The 19,996-nt window shown below is 30.8% G+C and overlaps 1 protein-coding gene across 1 annotated transcript in view; it reads left to right on the forward strand.

Moving 5' to 3' along the window:
- Positions 1 to 19,996, forward strand: part of LOC107456920 (uncharacterized) — a 59,793-nt gene that overhangs the window by 20,604 nt on the left and 19,193 nt on the right. The window contains exons 13-22 of the mRNA XM_016074899.3: positions 1,122 to 1,487; positions 4,233 to 4,841; positions 6,103 to 6,150; positions 9,490 to 9,972; positions 11,512 to 11,862; positions 13,122 to 13,492; positions 15,033 to 15,180; positions 15,736 to 15,846; positions 16,795 to 16,961; positions 18,653 to 18,806. Coding sequence (XP_015930385.1) covers positions 1,122 to 1,487; positions 4,233 to 4,841; positions 6,103 to 6,150; positions 9,490 to 9,972; positions 11,512 to 11,862; positions 13,122 to 13,492; positions 15,033 to 15,180; positions 15,736 to 15,846; positions 16,795 to 16,961; positions 18,653 to 18,806 — 2,808 coding nt within the window. The remainder of the gene's footprint in view (positions 1 to 1,121; positions 1,488 to 4,232; positions 4,842 to 6,102; positions 6,151 to 9,489; positions 9,973 to 11,511; positions 11,863 to 13,121; positions 13,493 to 15,032; positions 15,181 to 15,735; positions 15,847 to 16,794; positions 16,962 to 18,652; positions 18,807 to 19,996) is intronic.

Genomic DNA, 19,996 nt, shown 5'->3' on the forward strand with positions numbered 1-19,996 from the left:
TATCATTAGTAAGGCAGAGATTCAAACTTGCTCCAGTCAATGGATAAATATTTTAGATTAGTACTCTTTAAATGTATGTTTCTTAGTTTAATAAATTCCATTTATAAGGTTTTTACTAATACTTTTAATATCAAATGCTTGTGTGATGCACCACTTAATGACAATTAGGGTGCGTTCAGCCTTGTAAAATGTAGGCAAAATTAACAGAAAATATGCAAGTTTTAATTTGTAGTTCTCGACAGTTTTTTAGATTATTTCGTCGAATCAGGAGTAATTATCTCTAGTAAAGCATTATATGACAGTTACATTGCTTACTCTGAACAATTTTTTGATCGATACCCACCATCCTAACATCTTAGCATTTCACCGTGTCATTAGTTGTTAGTAGAGCCATCAAACTTAATTTCTCGAATTTAAGTGAATTTTATTTATTTTTGGATTTCGTAAGCAAATTTTAACTTTTTAGGCATTGCTTTTTACTTTTTGATCAAATTCTAATTGATTAGTTAGGTACAGCATGCTTAATGACTTCAAGCATGTCGCTTTAAGTCGTTAAGGACTTTGTGCTTTTAAGCATTACATTTAGTATAACTTTTTTGCAAAGTAATGACTATTTTATTTTTTAACATTCATTTTTTACCTCTTAATACGCTTATATAATAGCTGTAGAATGTTATGTCATACATTATGAAATATAAGAATATATTGATGCTTGCATGCATAAAAATTTCACAATAAATTTCTAAATCATAACACTATAAAAATAAACTTTTAAAAAAAATCAAACATAGTAAGTTTTTACAGGAAATTGACAAGTTAAATTACAAAACTTACTGATGTTTTTAGTGGCATTGAAAGTTATTTTCGTATTATCCGAGTATCTCATATAATGTAATCATCCATTACAGACTGATATGGCCAAGTTAAATATTTTATTTGATGTTTGTAGATTATTTACGAAATTATATTTAACTGAAATCAAAAACAGTGAAGCATACTTTTATCAATTTTATTAAACATTTCAATAAATCTAAAATGCAAAATTTTTCACATTCAGTTTTTGAAATTAATACTCTCAAATTATGTATGTTAATTTATAGAAATCTTTTTGAATTTTTCAGCTCATATGACATTCGAGAACAAATTAGATGTTCAAGGTGATTTGAGCATATCTGGCACATTGAACGGTATTAAAGTTCGAGATGAGGTTGTAACATTATCTGGAACGCATCTCATACGGGGTCATAAGAATTTCCAAGGTGGCTTGATTACTGAGAACATCACCACTCAGGTCATTGACGGAGTGGTCATTAATGACCTGTATCAAAATGCTCTGACGAAGAGTACTCCTCAGGAGATACCCGGCACAAAAACATTTAGTGGTCTGCTGTCGAAGGACATTCTGCTTGATGGTTTGCTAAATGGATATGATATTGCGAAATTGGCGGACAATATTGTAAGGACAGACAGACCAGCGATAATTACAGGTTAGCAATAACATTTTATGATCCTTAGTTTATAACTAAGAATCTAACACAAATTAGAACACCTCTCAGCTCAGTCTTTCAGGAATTTGTAAATTTTGAAATTGAGTTTTAGTATTGATTTTTAATGCTGTACATAAACAATCCTTTTTTTAAAATAGAATACGTAATATAATACGTAATATAAACATATTCTAAGCATTAGAACAAATGACTATGCCTACTTTGGTTATTTTGATACCATTTTTATTGTCTTTTTGTCCATTTTAACTTTAGATAACCTCATATCAGTGTTTTTTGGAAGTAATTATAAGACTCGTAGGCTACGAATTAAAAACGTGGTAATTTGCATATTTCCTTTGCTATGCTTAAATTTCAAATTTATCCTATTTCAATAGGTATTTGTATGCTATTCACTCGCTAGCAATGAAGTTTTTCAGTGATATAGAACAAACTTCAGATAACCTCATGTTTACGTAAAAATCAGAGTACAACATGCTAATGCCTAGGATAGACAACATTGCTAAATTGTTCTATAAAAATGCAATTATGTGATGTCAATGCGATGCCAGTATCAAATTCATTGACAACGTTAAATTTCCTGTTTTTGCTTAGGTATATTTTACACAAAAAAATTATCCTGATTGTATAATTTTATCCTCTAGTAGCAAACAATTGAAATTTTTTCACTTATGAAACTATCATCCCCATATTCTAAACAGTATCTACATCAAATTGGGTCGAGTTTGGTTCAGCAGCTTTATCGTTATCAAGCTTTAAAAACCTACTTTATGTCCACCCCATATAATTATTTAAAGAACATTTAACTATGGAATGAAATTATAGTGTTAACGCGTACATACTTTTAACATATTTATGTATGTAAAGAATCAACTGGGCTTAAATATGGAAACTGTACGAGCTTTTGTGCATCGCATTCATATCCTCGAACTACTGTGGAATTTTCGTAGTGTAAGGATTCACAGCTTCAAGCAAATTGAGAGAAAGACTTAGGTTAGAAAGCTGAGTCATGAAAGAAAGAAAAAAATCTCTATTAAGGGAACGAAAGGATTTTTTTTCTTTTAAATGGTGTGGATGTTAACCTCAATTACAACACCAGAATGTAAGGGTCAGAACGATTGAGTAGCTACTTGGCGTAGAATTATTTTACTTCACTTCACTATTAGCAAAAATTCTACAAGTTAATAAAACTTTATAAACAATAAATTTACAACTAAGTACTTCGTAGAATTTTTAACAGATTAGAGATTAGAATAACCGTTGCGATTTTTTTTCATTTGTGAAGAAAAAATTGTCAATTTTTTTTCAATATCTATTGTTTTAAAAAAATCAGCCCTTTTGATTATTCAGCTGACCAGCAGAATCAAAATACTTCGCTCTGTTGGATTGTAACTATTAAGGTGACAAGGGACTTTCAAAGAAGCAAAAATTTGTCAATAAATCGATATTTTACATTTTATATTTTTGAAATTTAGGCATTTAACTGAACATTTTAAAAAAAGAATTTCTGGAATAAGAGCAAAATTGATGAAGTTATGGCCATTTCAGTTTTGACCACGCCCCTTTTTTTACCTTTTTTTGTCTGCAGGTAACTGTTAAAATTAGTTTAGTTTAAAATTAATTTAAAATTAGTTGAATATTTTGTTAATTTTTTAAAAAAAATTTAAAGTATGTAATTATTAAACTAGTTCATTAGACAATATTAATAGGTATTTATATTAAAAACAAGAAATATTTGTTCAGATGTAAAATTTGCAATGAAAAAGTACTAAAAGTCATTTTTCTCAAAATGTCTTTTTTGAGAAATTTACAATTTTCAAACTGTTCCAGCGTAATGAATTTTCATTCTATTGACCTGAGAATTTAATGCTATATATTTATGAATATTATTAACATTTTGTTGGAAAAGGTTTTTGAATTAAGGGAATAGTATTTTTTTTATACCTGATATTTTATAGAGGTATGATTTTTTCCTAAAATTGTAGGTTTTTTACTGTTTTTTTAATGTTATTTGTTTCTATAATAAAAAATAAAAAAAGTATATCCAACAATTTTTTCAATATTACCTAATATGTAATATTTTAAAAGAATTTTGTCATTTTGACAAAATTTCAGACGCGAGGAGTAATATAAAAAAAACATAAAAAATTGAAAAATTTAAATTTTTTAATTTCTTAAATTTTGAAATATTTTTTTGAAATTTTGCATAAAAGTTGTTTTTAGCAATATAAATGTATCCTGAAAATTTCAAGCAAATCCCTTTATAATTTAAAAAAAAAACATTTGAAAGCCCTTTGTCGCCTTAATCCATCAGAATTTTTTTTTCAGAAGCGAAAGTAATAAAATTTTAAATATTCTAAGGAATTAGAAATAATTGTCTAAGATACATCAAAGATCAGAAAAAGGGTAATGCTCTGAAGCCTTGATGGAGATTTTAAGAGAATTATATAATTTATATTTAAAAAAACGTGAATGGTGCACAAATGAAGGAGCAGAAAAGGACGTACTTCTATAGAACCGAGACTATAGCACGTCCATTTCCGTACTTTTATTTGTTTCATTAACGTTTTTTTTTTTAATTTAGTCTACGTAGCACAAAGAAAGTATACCATATCCTTTTTGGAAAATCTATAATTTGTTCTGAAAAATTCGCCTCAATCCGCTACTAACGTTTTGCACAGAACTCAAATGTTGAAGGGTATGCTGTATATTGTTGTACTCTTTCAGGTCACAAGGATTTCTTAGAAGATGTTACAATAAACGGTGCCCTTACAGTTGAAGGAACAGTGAACGAGTTGCGCATTCCTGGAGATATATTCCTAACGGACGTCAGCCAGGAAATCACGGGTCTTAAAGAATTCACCGGAGCTGTCTTTGCTAAGGACGTTGAAGTTGCTGGGAAAATCGATGGTTTGAGCATTCCAGAAGACATTGTTACGTTATCCAAAGATGAAGAAATACCCAGCACTTTATATTTCACTGATGGCATCGATGTTAAAAGCGATATTATAGTAGAGGGACTTGTTGACGGGGTTGATATATCTGAAGTTGCCAAAGAGGCTCTGAAACTGAATGAATCGAGCAAGTTTGAGAACGCCATTTTCTTAGGTCCAGTCATCGTGAAAGGGAATCTCGAGGTAAAGGGTCTGGTGAACACCGTTGATCTTGATGAACTTGTTAGCAATGTAGTTTTTAAAGATGAGGATGATATCGTTATCGAATCTGAGAAAAAAATTCATAAAGTGATAGCAGATCATGTTATCCTCCAAGGTATGATGAATGGTTATAACATGGATGTTGATTTTATGAAGGTACACGGAGATCAAGTTATAAACGGTAAAGTAAATTTCTTTTTAAATTCTGATAACTTGCTAGTTTGGAAATTATAAGCAAATGTAAAGCTTGTTTAGAAAATTTAGAGTAACATTTTAGTGGCCACCGGAGAATTGGCTTTCAAAAAATTTTCGAACATACTATAGTCAGTTGTTCATATAGATTTCTTAGTTTACTTTTTTAATGTATGATATTGCAATGATAGGCTAATCTTAGAATGTAATTTTTTAAATCTTTGTCAAAAATTAAATCAGTTCACCTATTAATTTTAAATTAATAAATATGCAAGAGAAAACTCCAAATTTTATCAAATCATTAATGACAAAGGTGTGAAAAGAAAACAGAACCAGTTTAATTGGTAGGGGAAACTGGGTCCTAGTTTATTCAAAAGATTGCTAATGTTTTTATCCAAACATTTAAATTGTTATTCTTTAAAATTACAAAGCTTGTTATTATCTCTCAAATAATTATTTGCAAGTCCTAATGTGTTTATTTTTTACTCCATTTTAATGGAATTTAAAGACATATTGAGGGTGGTTAAAAAATAAAATAAAAACTGGAAGACTTTTTACAAAACATCTGTTATTTTTGAGAGGCCTTTACATGTTCTTAAACATAGAATATTTTCTATCTACATTTGCACTTAAGCGCTTCATAACGCTGGAAATCCAATTATCCTAAATGCGCGGAGGAGTTATTACAAAAAAGATTAACACGCTTCGAACCGTAAGAAAAAGGAAAATTTATAATTTTTTTTCATTCACACTAGATCTGGCATTAAAACAGAACTTTCACTTTTTTCCTCTATCTGGGACATACAGGCAGATGAAAAAACAATAGTTTTTCCTTTAAAATACAAATTATGTTCACAAATTTAAACTAATAATAAAATTGTCATTTTTGTTTCGTTACGCTATCAAGTATTATGGTTACTTAATAACATGATGCTATTATAACCTTTTAGTTCACCAGGAAATTTAATTTCCCACTCAATTATTATTAACTCTGTTTATCTTAATCGTGTAGTTTTACAGAACTGTGAATTGAGACTACTAAATGTATTATATTAAAACCAATTATATTAACAAAAATCCCATGAAATTCTCAAATTTTTAAAAACTGACGTAAAATATTTTAGACTGAACGATTTAATTTGTTTCCCTTTTAGTTCCTCCAATTCACTGTTTAATCCATTTAGAAAAAACAGAAAAAATGTAAAACGTTAATTTTATCATATATTTTTTAATCTCTTATTTTTTTATAGGTACCAAGCACTTCAAAAAATCTGTTACCTTTGACAATTTAAATGTTGGTAAGTTTCAAATACCTTCTAAAATTTTAACGTTCTGAGTTTTGGTTCTTTTTTTTCCTCTAAAATTCATTTGATTAAAAGAGCTTTTTTAGTCTCAAACGATAATTGAAACTAGATATTTCATTTTAAAACGGGCCAAATCAATTTTGAGTTTACAACTGCCAATAATAAATTCCGTAACCTTGAAATTTTGAACCCAATCCAAACGACAAGGGAACTCTTTGATCAAGTATTTGGAGAATCTTTCCTACATGGAGGACTTTTTAATGGAACTAACTTGTTTATGCGTTGCATAAAAAGAAACCTCTCACGATTAGCCAGACTGCAAGGAGACCCTAACCCATGATCCATCTATCACTTGAGGATATTTTACACCAGCACTATGGTCGGTGAGAGCCGGGTTCAGAATTTGTATCGATCAGCCAACGCTGGAATTCAAAAACGGGTTGTGTAATTGGGAGGCGAGTGCTCTAGCTCCTGAGCCATCGGTGCTTAAGACTAGATATTTTATTTAATAACTGTCGTTGAACAGCCGACCCAATTTTTACGACTACTAATGTTCAGCTCCGTAGCCTTGTAATTTTGAACCCAATCTATAAGACAAAGGGAGCACATGGATCAAGTATTGGGAGAAATTTTCCTCCGTGGAGGACTTTTTGATGGAACTAACCCGCATTTGCTTTACATGGAAGGGAAAACCACAAACCTCCCAAGGTTAGCCTGACGGCAAGGGGACTCTAATTTATGATCAGTCTACCACTGAGGATATTTTACGTCAGCACTGTGGTTGGTGCAAGCCGAATGCGAAATTCGTATCAGCTAGTCGTCGTTGGGATTCGAACCCGGGTCACCTCATTGGAAGGCGAATGTTCTATCCCTTGAGCAATCACTGTTCTGAAACTAGATATTATCAAATTTATTATTTTTAAAGACTGAATAAAATGCAATTTCGGTAAAGAATTAGCTTTACGTAGTGACTTTCAACAGCGCTGAGCTATAGCTTTATCTATACAGTCATTAAAGGCTGATTTGATTGAATATTAAATTCCTTAACATTTTTGTATGTTTCAATACAATTATTTCAAAAATCCTTTAACAGTTTTACTTGTGCTGGTAAATATGTCTTCCGACCCGGAATGGCTGTGATATTTCCTTTGGTTTTTTCTTTCCAGTCAGGCTTAGTTTAAAATAAAATTTGTCCTGCTTACTAGAGAGATTTTGCATAGTTTTTCTTAAGTTAACTGTAACGTTAATTTGTGACACCTGGTGGCTGGGTGGTAGTGCTTCGCTCTCCCGTGTCACAGGTCCTGGGTTCGACTCTCGGGCCGGGCAAGGTTGACTCTGCCTTTCATCCCTTCAGTCGGTCGATAAATGAGTACCAAGCATGCTTGGGAACCGAACACTGGGGGTTCCACGTTCGGCTGACCGGAGCATCTGCACTCCAAAGTCGAAGGTCAAGAAAACTGAAAAGGGCACAGTATGCCTTGACCCTCTGGGCTATCGTGCCACTGAGTTTAGTTTTAATTTCTTCAAATTTTCCTAGGAAAAGTTTCGAGCATCACTGTGAAGCTTAAATAGCGTTAAACCTACGGGAAATCGTAACGCTACATAAAATCTCTTTAATAGCGTTTGAATTTTCCATGATCTAGCATCACTTTCGGCATTAAATTTGCATTCCATTCAAATATCCATAATAAATCTTGACCTAATTTATAACATCCTTACAATCAATAAATTAACTCCTGTCGCTAACACTGTAAGCACTGGTGCATTCGAATTTGGTGATGAAAAGCTCAAAATATGTGTGAATGAGTTCGTTACTTCACATTAAAACTAAACAGAGCTTTAATATCATCAAAAGGCGTATGAGGACATTCATACACCTTTATGAATGTCTCTTCATGCACCTTTTAAAACATGCATGAAAACTAGATTCATACAAATTTTAAAACACCTTTCACCGAAAAGTGTGTATGAAAGTTGCATAACGGTCTCTTTATGCACCGTTATTTATCCAAAGGTTCATAAGAGCCTTTTTGATGTGTATGAAGAAACTATAAACATCAAAAATATTTACACAAAGATCAGATATACTTACTCTATGAATTTTCGTCAATTTTGGCGTACGTTTAAAAAAACAGTAGCTGTTCTTTACTATATAGTACGAGGAACATTTGTCTTCCCAGAACATTCCCCAGGAACAAAAGTTAATGGCTTAAAAGACTTGTATGTTCTTAGTTGTGTAATAAAGGTAAGGTTTATGTACAAATCTTATAAGAAAATTAATTTTACTAAATGATTAATTTCTGTTTTAAGCTTAGTTTAAATTTCTCATGTCTCTGTGCGTTGTGTATGTTTAGCAAACTAATTTAATTTTAGGAATTTGTGTATATATTCATCCTGAATTAATGATTTTATTTTAATAAAATAATTTAATTCAATCTTGTGTGTGTCATATCTTACTATAAGTATAAATCTTGTGTTACTGGTGGCAATGATTGCAGCTATTGAACACAAAGTAATTTAGAAATAAAATATTCTTTGTTTTTTACTGCAGCAGAAACTATCCACGGTTTTTGGTGAAGTGAAACACAGCAAAGTAAGTTGAACTGCTATCGTTTTTCGGTTCACTTCATTTTGCGTCGGACACTTATTGCTTTGTTACCTCAAACATAATCTAGTATTTTAAAACGTTGAGTTTGGTGCGGCACTGATCCATACGTTTCTGCTATTAAGTTATGCTTTCAACTTAACTATACTCAGCCCTCTCTCACCACCGGTAAACATAGATCAAAAACTTGATCTAAAAACATGACTTTTTAGATCAAAAATGTCTGAAATAAAACGTATTATATCATAAGATTATATATATGAAGTTGAAAATTAGAATTAGAAGGACTGCGGTTGTCCTGAGACCGGGATAGCCTGGTTGATACGGTGTTGGGCCCATGTCTTAGAGGTAGTGAGTTCGATCCTCCAGGGCCGAAGACTCCCCGTGTAGTAAATGGTAACTGGTGCACGTTAAATCTGTCGGATTACAAAGTCTTCAAAGTTCCCACAACAAATATTTCTAGGGGTACAGAGTTGGAGATTGATCGCTCTCTGGTTCAGGTCATTATTACGATCTGTAGTTGAATGAATGTATGAATGGGTCCGTCTTTTAAAACTGGCTGTGAAGTATGTGGCTTAATTATTCCTGGTCATTATTATTGGCCCCTTTGAAAACAAGAAACACTCCTTTTGTCTTAAATCCGCTTGGTTTCACCAAGCAGACTTGCTTTAGAAGCAACAAGTATAACTTTATTGAAGTTTCATTTAAAATATGTATTTTTCTTCTAGAAAATGGAATGATTGGTGACTTAAACATCACTTACCTATATGAAAATAGACTATCCTTGTTAATTGAAGATGAAATTGAAAGAGACATAGAATTCAACAATGAAGTGGTCGTTCCAGGTGAACTTATTGTTCAAGGTACAGTAGGAGGTTTGAGAATTCCAGAAGGTGTGGTTCTCAGGAATTCGAAGAATCCAATATCGAATAAAATCTTCACAAATCTAGTGAAAGTGGACAACTTGATTGTTGATGGTGATGCACTAGTGACTGGTTCATTCAATGGTGTCAATCTCAATCAATTTGTGGCTGACAGAGTAAAGCTGTCTGGAGACCAAGAAATCGAAGGGGATGTCTTTTTAGCAGACAGTGAAATTGCTGCACTAGAAATAGCCAGCACAGTCAATGGTGTGGATATTGTAGAATTCGCCGACAATGTTATGTCTAAGACCAAACCTCAAACTGTAACAGCTAAAAAGGAATTTATAGGTAAGCTTCTATGTTAGTTTTGGATTTTAAAAAATTTCAAAATATTAACAACAAACGAACTTGTTATTAGAATTACTCATAAGACACGGAATACTTTCAGTAATTTGTGTAAATTAGTGTATACTAAAACTCCTAAGCAAAATGTTTAACAATTTGCATGAAAATCTAAATTATATCTAAAGCACCATAAGGCAACCAAAAGTGCACCAACTTAAATAGCTTTATGTTAGACAAACAACTAACAAAAAATTATGTAAATTTTTATACGATCTTTAATTATACTATACACAATAAAGTTATAATTTATTTGCTCTATTTCAAATATACATAAGAAATTATAATAAATATACTTAATGAATTATAAATACATATTTATTCAGTTAAAGAATTTTTGAACAAACTGAATTACACTTGTCTAATCGTTTAAAGTTTCTCTTTTTAATTTCTTTTACACATAGTACAACAACAGTTAATTTGTGAACTAGTTGCGTTATTTCCTATGTTGTGCGAGATTATATACATTTGAAACTAATAAGTAGTGCTTGTTTTTTCATTCAAAAAAGTGAAGTTTTCCCACAACTCATTGATACCCATCAATATGTATGCTATTATTTTCACTGTAATTCAGACTGATCAGATTCAAAGTGGGTTAAACCTAAAGTGAAATTCATGTAGAGCAACTTTGTTTTCTTTTTTTGGAAATGAAAATTTGCTCATAAATCCTGTAATCCAAATTATTTGAAGTGCTTTAAATCAGGCTCAAAACTAGTGAAAGTCTTTTAACTCACGTCAAAGTATAAATAGCACATAATGGCTTAACGCTGGACAATGTGAATATTAATTATTCTAAAAAATAAGTCCCTTAATAGCAAAAATGCTTATGGTATAATTTAAAAAAATGATGGTTTTTTTAAACTAATTGAAAATTTATCTAATTTGAAAATTGGTTATTCAAAAATCGTCCAATTTTAGTAAAAACCAGGAGCAGGTAAAACTGTAGACTTAGCAGTCGTGTGGACGACTTAATAGTCGCGAGAACCTTCTGAGAACCAGCTTTTAGATTTTTTCAGTTTATATCCCTTTACGAAGTGATTGTCCATGTAAGAATATAATTGATTTCTCTCTTTGGTAGAAGTTTTTTTAAATTAGAATGAAAGATTATGAAGTTTTATTAAAGTAACTCTTTGTACAGTCTTATGGCCAATAAATATCTTAGTCAAGTAGACTTTATGATCAATATTAAGAAATACACTGTAAAAATATCCAACAATGCAAAAAAAAATTTTATTTAGATTTATAATTTCTCTTTGCAACATTTTAAAAAATATCATTTAATTAGTTTAATTTCCTTAAAGTGATTTATGAGTTTATATTGCCCTAAGCTACATTTTCCTTAAAATCTGTATTTTAAGCTAATTAAAGCTTAGTTCTCAAAAGGTATTACTGTTTAAATTTTGCTTTATATATTCAAAACTTAAATTAAATGCTAAGCTGTATTTAATATATTAAATTTAGTTTTAAATTCTAAATATTCCTCAGGTCCAGTTACAGTTTATGGGAAGATTACGACGAAGGGTGGTGTGAATGGATTTGACCTTCCAAATTTAAAAAGCCGTGCATTCAAGCTACATGAAGATAACATTCTAACTGGCCAATTTAAATTCCAAGATATTTCAGTGAATGACATGAAATTGAGTGGTTTAATAAATGATGTCAATTTGACTAAAATCTCTGAGAACAGTCTGAAAAAGAAAGGACTTCAATATGTCAGTGGAGCTACTATATTCGGAGCAGGATTTCACGTGGAAGGAGACATCAACGCAGATTACGTAAACGATATATCGATTGTAAAAGATGTTCTTCTGAAAAGTATTCCACAGACGATCACAGGTAAATTAAAAAGCAAAATTTAAATTTGTTCATTATTCGTAAGTAATGGGTTTCGGTTTATCAATGTCTTTATTAGTAAACTCATACCTCGAGTATGTATATTGCGTATCCTACAACATTTGAATTTCGTGAGAAAAATATTAGTGGTAGAGATCTAAAATCGAAATATTTAAAACAAGTTTACATTTTTCCTTCAAATGTTAATATTTTCCTCAAACACAGAATATTTTGTTTTCTAAATATACTATTGCTGTAGCTTTATATAAGAACATTCTGTTAATGTCAATCATAACGAAATGAATGATAACATGGATTTGAAATATAATCGTCTGAACTTGCAAAACCTAACCTAAAGAATACTGATAGTGTGATTCATTAAGAACAAATAAGAGGTGATTTCACTGGTAGATGAGATCAAAGCAATTCATATAGGAAACTGTTCTATTAGCCCTTTATTAAGCTTTTGTTTTTTAAAAAAAAATACAATCCCTATAAATGTTAAGATATTCATAATTTCATTTGACAACATTTAATCTTCTATTTGTTTTCTTGCTTACCTTCTATAGTGAAAGCTTATAAAATGAAGAAATAAAGATCTCTCGAGAAAAATTGATTGTGTACAACTATTGATTAACGAAAAATCACAAAAAAGCACTTAAATTTGAATAACTTATGAACTAATGGGAATTTCGAAACAAAGTTCACGTGAAGTTCAAAAATGAAAATTACTTTTAGTACGTCTAATTTTAACTTCGTAGCATGCCAAACAGGTTTATTTTTTCCCTAAAAGTTGAACAGTCTAATTCTCTAACTAATTGTTGACTATTACTTTTCTTTCATCCGTCGTACTCTCTGGACTTTTTCTTTCGTTATTTCAAATTTAGGTTTTATATATTTTGCGTGGTTAATTTTCGATTTCACCTTTTTAATAAGTATGTTCTAACTTTTTATATGCAGTGGTGAACAAAATTCTTTTTAACTATATTTTATTAAAATATTATTAAACTACCCTTTTTACAACTAGAAAAATTATTTTCTGAACTACGTAAATTTTGCAGTTTCAGGGTATGATATTGTGTAAAATTGTTTTAATCATTTGCCTTTACAAAAGATCTTTCAAAAGTTTATTCCTTATTCTCGTTTGCCAAAAAGTCTCCCTCTTAATAGTAATCTAATGCTTCATACACTAGGTGATAAATGTAAGATAGCTTTAAGCATATTATAGAACTCATATTCTAAAGTCTTTTATTCTATTGTAGGACAATACACTTTAGGAAAACTAGAGGTATACGGGGATATGGATGTTACAGGACTTGTAAATGGGCTCGATTTGTCAGAAGTCGCTCCAAAACTGGCAAGAATCGACGAGGAGACTATTCTTATTTCAAATGTGACTTTTGTTGGTCCGATTAGAGTCACTCATGATGTTACCGTCTCTGGCCTGGTAAATGGAATTGATCTGAATAAGTTGTCCGATAATGTCCTCTTGAAAAGTGGTAAACAAGAGATAAAAGGAAATAAAATTCTCAAAGGTAACGTGACTATCATAGGTGATATTGATGTAGACTTCGTCAATGGCGTCAATTGGAAGCAATTTCTGTCTGATGTAGTTCGAACGAATGAACCTCAAGTAAGTAAAAGTTATGAAAAAAATCTTATTAAACTTATACGCGTTTCGATGTCTCAATGGTTCACCATCAGTAGGATAAAATATAGGAATGGTAAAATCAAAAATGATTAAAATCCGATTGAAGTTACATCATACCAAAGAGATAAATACGCAGTTAAGAGCCAAAAAGCTTAAAAATTATCTCTAAACATTCGACAAATATCGTGCAGCAATAATTTCATTAACAATAGTTTTTCTTTTAAATGTAACTCCGACAGTTTAAGTCAATAACGGCAACACATTTATGAATAATATGAGGACTAGGCGTAGACTTGGTATTTGTTGAGTCTGTTTTAAGTGCTCATTTGATTTGTCTACTGTTTAACAGTCCACATCGGCATGAAATTTTTTATATTCTCCAGTTAACGTATTCAATTGATTTTTTTCTGGTTCTGTTCTGGTTCAGGGAACTGATTTTGTTATTGGGAGTGGAATTTTTGTTTAAGAGAATTTTTAGCATCTGGAAGCACATCTAAATAATTTTTAAGATTGGCATATTCCTACTTAAGATTATGACCCCATTTGGACATATTTTTAAGAATCTTATAGATTATCTTGGGCGAGAAGTCACTATCTCGGGCAATGGTTTTAATGTGGTTAATTTCATTCATTAAAAGTTCGAGTGAAGCGATGATGGAAGTTTTAAGGACCAGAGTATTAAATATTGTTGCAATGTCTTAATTAGGTAGATGCCAGTCAATAAGACAGTGTGGTTGAATGGAAACATCAAAAGGTTTGTGATATACTGTTGGTTTAAAATACTGCTCTTTACGAGTTACTAAAAGTACAGCAGTGGTCTGATCGCAAAGAAGCGGTTCCCAGTAAAACACCGAAGCTAAGCATCACTGGTTGGGGACGGAAACCGGGTGGGTGATCAATTTGCTCAGCCTACGTAGGGTGCATGGTATAGGTCCTAGTTAAACTGTTCTACCGTAAAGTTTCACGTTCAGGTCATCGGGCTACCCTTCTGCAGAGGATCAAAATTGAGATAGCATGACTTCTGATCATCCTCAGATGTTTCCCAGACCATCGCCAGTAGCCAATTGTGCTGCTCTAGTGCGATGTAAATAAAGTACCTACCTTCCAACGAGTTACTATAACGTTCAAAAATAGGTTATTCAACGATTTTCTTCCAGTTGTGAATTGAATATACGGGTACATGAAATTTGGAATGTATAAATTTACTAATTTTTTGAATTTCAAATAAATTTCTGAAAAATATTTTAAACGTGTATTTTTAGATTTCTGTTCTGACAGCTTCCATACTTTTCGGACACCCACTACACACGTTTGATTTTTTTCTTTTTGTGATGTTTGAGCTAATTAAAACAAAGATTGAAATATTACATTCTAACATGTTAACATGTCATGAACACATTAAAACAATACTGAATCATTAAAGAAATTTTTAACTACAACTATACAGTAAGCAGTAATAACTTTATTTCGAAAGGTACAAATCTACAGTTTAACATAATCGTACTTTTTGAATTTTTTTTAGACTATAACAGTTCCAAAGACATTCCTTGCTGATGCTGAAGCAGATACAGTTTATGCTAAACTTGCAACAGTAGGTCTAATAAACGATAAAAGTTTGGAGAAGTTAATAGAAGATGCAGTCTTCATAGATATTCCTACTAATATAACAGGTAAGGCAAATTATAACTTTCTTATCGAAAGAGAAAACTTCTGCGTTTTCGGTTGCCTTTATTTCATATCTTCCTTAGAAGAAGCGAGCTATTTTTGACCACGAAGAAACAAGATCACAGCACTTTTCCCTGATCTGTCTGCCCTTAAAATTGAGTTACTTAACCAAAATAAATATTAAACTGAAAATAATTCAAAATATTAACAAAATTGTTTTAATATTTATATTTTCTAAAACATGAAACTTCATTTTTCAAAAATTCAATTATTATAGAGTCAAGTAACAATTTTTCAATTTAATAAACGCTTTTAGAGGATTTTACTAAGAAATGATAAAAATCAAAACACAAGCAATTAAAATGCATTTTTTTTTCTCGCGTGAATTTTTTTCTTCTCTGTAATTTGTTTTCTCACTATTACTTAGAATATAATGTAGTCTATTTCATAGGAATTAATTTTTTTAATTAAATGAATCACAAAGGAAGTTTTAACTTTTACATTCTTTTAAAGCGATGCATAAAGAAACAATTATTTATTCTAGTAAATATTTTTTCCAGGTCCTAAGGTATTTAAAATGCCGATTGAAATATCAGGAAACATGACTGCTGAGCTCATAAATGGCTTGAGATTAAAAACAGACGTCATTACCTTGCTATGCAATCCAGATGGTAAGTAATTTTATTGAATAAGCATACTCGCGTAAAGAAATTTTTAATACTCAAGAGAAGATATGTTGAGGTAAAACTTTTATTTTCAATTATTTGTTATATCAAAATTTGCAATATTAGTTTTCAATCAGTAATTTTAGTATCATTATTTTAAAACTTTTTAAGCCAGAAAAGTTATATATTTACAAACTCAAACAAGCATAAAAAAAAAAAACTTAAAGCTTAAAACTTGTAAAATAAAATCTCATCTTTATAATCTTTGTAAAAGTTGTTTGTCATGAATTTACTTAGGATCAAGATTACATTCAGAATTACAAGATTGACGAGAGAAATAACGGCTAGACAGTAATGTAATACTGGATGTTCCGTAATCACCACCCTTTATGTATAGTTTTAGAATCCTTATCAAAATAAGTTAAAGTAAGCGATATAAATATAATATTTATGACGCAAAAAAACATACTATTCGTTCATAGTATTCTAACGAATCATTCTTGAAGAGGGCAGGACTGAAAACGTAGCATCGTGTTTAATTTTCAGGGGAAATTGAATGGACTCTTAAGTTGAATGGATTATTAGAAAAGCCAAAGTTTCATCGGGAAATGGAACTGATTAAAATTTTTATCAATCCATCTTCCTCACTAGTGATTTGGCTAATTTAGATAACATTTTTCTTTTCGCTTAAATATTAAATTGTCACATGCAATATCTTAATTTTCTACAAGGATTCTAGAAATGTATGTTAAGGGTGATGATTATCTAACACCCTGAATAGCCCAGATCTGATGCTTGAGAAATTTAAGTTTTGTGAAAAACTAAAATTAGATCTAATTTTAATTTCTGTTATGGAAAATAAATCTCATTTACAGCACGGCTGTGCTTTAATTGACTAAATTTTGTATAATGTTGCATAAAATTGATTACATTCAGAACTTAAAATTATTCTAGGTCCCCGTGAGCAAATTATAACAGGACGTAAAACATTTACAAAGCTGACCGCTGATAATGACGTAATGGTAGGAGGAACAGTTAACTCTTACAATCTGCCAGATTTGTACAAAGATACTTTGCTGATCGAAGGAGACCAACGAGTTGAAGGACATAAAAAATTGACCGTAAGTAGAAGCGCTTTTACAAAGCTCTTATATAACTTTACTTTTGAACCACGAACAAAGTTTAACCTGGTTAATTTTACAAACCACTTAAAGAACCCCTGTAGCTCAGAATCTAGAGCGTTCTTCTCCCAATGAGATTAAGCAGGTTCGAATCCCAGCGATGACTGGTTGATACGAATTTCGCACAGACCACAATGCTGACGTAAAATATCCTCAGTGGTAGACTGATCATGGGCCAGAGTTCCCTTGCCGTCAGGTTAACCATGAGGTTTTTTACTTCATGCAACTCAAATGTGGGTTAGTTCCATCAAAGTCTTCCACGAAGGCATATTTCTTCCAATACTTGATCCAGGAGTTCCCTTGTCTTCTGGATTGAGTTCAAAATTACTAGGCTACGGAGTTGAATATTGGTAGTCGTAAACTCGGAATCTCTTCGGCTGTTCAACGCAGAATATGAGAAAATATAAAACACTTAGAAATTACCTCGCATAAAATTTTTTAAGACGTATCGTTGAGATAGATGTCTCTGAATGCATATTTTTAGAAACCTTATCAAAAATAGTCTAATTCAATGCTTCAGCACTTCGGGGATCACTAGTAAAAATGTCACTAAGGAAAAGACAAAGGCTATAAAGATTTGTCGAATCACTAGCGAGGAATAAGGAATGGGGAAAAATCAAAGCCAGCTTGATTGCCTGATGAAATTTTGCAGTGCTTCTAATCACCTTTTAGCTTTCCTCTGGCAATCAAACAGGTTTTGATGTTTTTAGACTCTCCTTCCTGTTGAGGTTCGTAAGATTTTGATATTTTTACAACTTGTATTTTTGGCCCCTCCTATGTTTTGACTCAGTTTTCGACAATGATACTAAAGCGTCAAACACGTTGTATACATTTTTATTTTTTACATCTTAAGCCTAGAACTTGGTACTTAATTTTGATTGCAAGAAGTACCAACCAGAGTCCTCAATTTTACTAATAAAAATTTGCCAGAATACGTTATTCTAAAAGTCTAAAAATTCGGTACTTCCTCCTTTATAGAAAGCCATAATGAGTTCTTAAATTGTAACTACGCACAATTGTAACTACGAATTACTGCAATGTCTTTACAGAAATTGAGTTTTTAATGTCTCAAAAAATATAATTTTTAATAACTTAGTCAAAAAGTAAACTAATAATAATACAATGATTGTCAGACATTATGAAAGGGATGAAGTAACTTCTTTAAAAAGTTTGCTTACAAAACGATTATAGTAAATTGTAGAATAATGATTAAGGCTTAAATCAATTTGTTCCGAATATATTGAATATTTATTAGGATTTGAACTCTGATCTCAAGTCATAGAATTGTTCTCTTTATGAACTTAATCAATAAAATAGTTTGTATAAAAAAATTAGGCATATTAGATGCTTCTATTCAAGTTTAAAAAATTTTTATTTCTAGAAAAATATTCACTACACTTAATATAAGTATTGATACTTTTAACTCATAATTAAGAATAAAAATTTAAATTTCTTATCCATTTTCTTTCTTCATAATTTGAGAAATGTTTGGAAAGCGTTTGTTTCACTAGTCTACTTAATTTCGTTCAATTTAAAAAATAGAACAAATGTTAAAGTTTCAAATTAATTTTTAAGATGTTTAGTTTTCAAATTGTAAAAATGTTATTTTTAAATCTATTTTTGGTTTATAGACAGAAGTGCAGTTTACGAAAAATGTCTATCCAGAAACTGTGAATAAAATGAAACTTAAGGACCACCTAGTTACACTAGATACTGACCAAGAAATCCAAGGACCCTTAATGTTTACTGGGGATGTTTTTGTTGAGAAAAATCTCATTGTTGACGGTAAGTGGATCGTTGATCTTAAACATTGGGCGTAACTTTTATTTGTTATTTTTATTTTCATTTATAAAGTTACTTATAAATTTATAACGCAATTATAAGTCAAAACTGCTATATTTTTAACTGTAAGCCAACTGTTAATTTATGTATGCTAGCATAGTCTGGTTGAAAAAAATGCTCCTACCTACCTACCTAATACAGTAAAACCCTTTTTTGTGCGGTGGATAGGGACCGCATAAAAGAAATCGCACAAAAAAAATTCGAAAATTTTATAAATTCTGACATGTAATAAACAAGTTTGTACCTTATACCACCGAAACCTTTTTTTATGCGGTTTATAGGGACCGCATAAAAAAGTCGGACTCAGAAAATACATCAATGATTTATGAAATAGATAAGAGAATGCTTTCAATAAAATTAAATAATTAAATTAGACCTAAAGAAATTTTAAAAATATTTAATTCTTCATTGTACATATACATGTAGAAGTTTTCAAATTATACATTAAATAGTTTGCTGCTACTCGTCGTAATCCAAAACGCTCATCTTCTTGGAATGAATTGGTTGAAAATCGCTTGAAGATAGGATTTCAATGATTTGTTTTTTGGTACCATAAAGTCAGTGATCAGATAAAATAAAATAAGTCATAAAAACTACATATAAATAGAAACAAAAGTAATTAATTTTTTTACCTTTAATCTCACTATAAAATGAATCCTTAATCTAATGAATCCTTAATCTAATGAATCATGTATAAAACTCTGAATGCGAAGCGTATTCGCGATCGCAACGAACTATAGGGGGCGTTGTTGTATGAGACGCTTACCTGCGATTTCCATATGAACCGTCATTCAGTTACTCTGGAGACGTCGTTAATGTAGCGTGTAGCATTGCAACGTTCCTTCTTTAATGTGGCTTATTAAATTTAAAAAAGAAAAATGCTTGATCTTCTTTCTTGTACAACCGAAAACAAAATGGTATCTCTTTTTATTAGAGAAGGAATATCCAAAACATATCGGAAAAATATTTGTACATTAACAGAAAAAAATATGTATATTCTTATAAGAGTTAGAACCTAATGCCCGAGAAATAGTATTACTAAATTTAATGATATAACATGAAAGGCCCATTTAAACTTTACATTCTATAGTTTTAAGAATCATATTACTTCAAAAATTAAAATTAACAAAAAG

The sequence above is a fragment of the Parasteatoda tepidariorum genome, chromosome 4, assembly GCF_982258835.1.
Source record: "Parasteatoda tepidariorum strain Cologne lab strain chromosome 4, Ptep-v5.0, whole genome shotgun sequence".
Classification (NCBI taxonomy): Eukaryota; Metazoa; Arthropoda; class Arachnida; order Araneae; family Theridiidae; genus Parasteatoda; species Parasteatoda tepidariorum.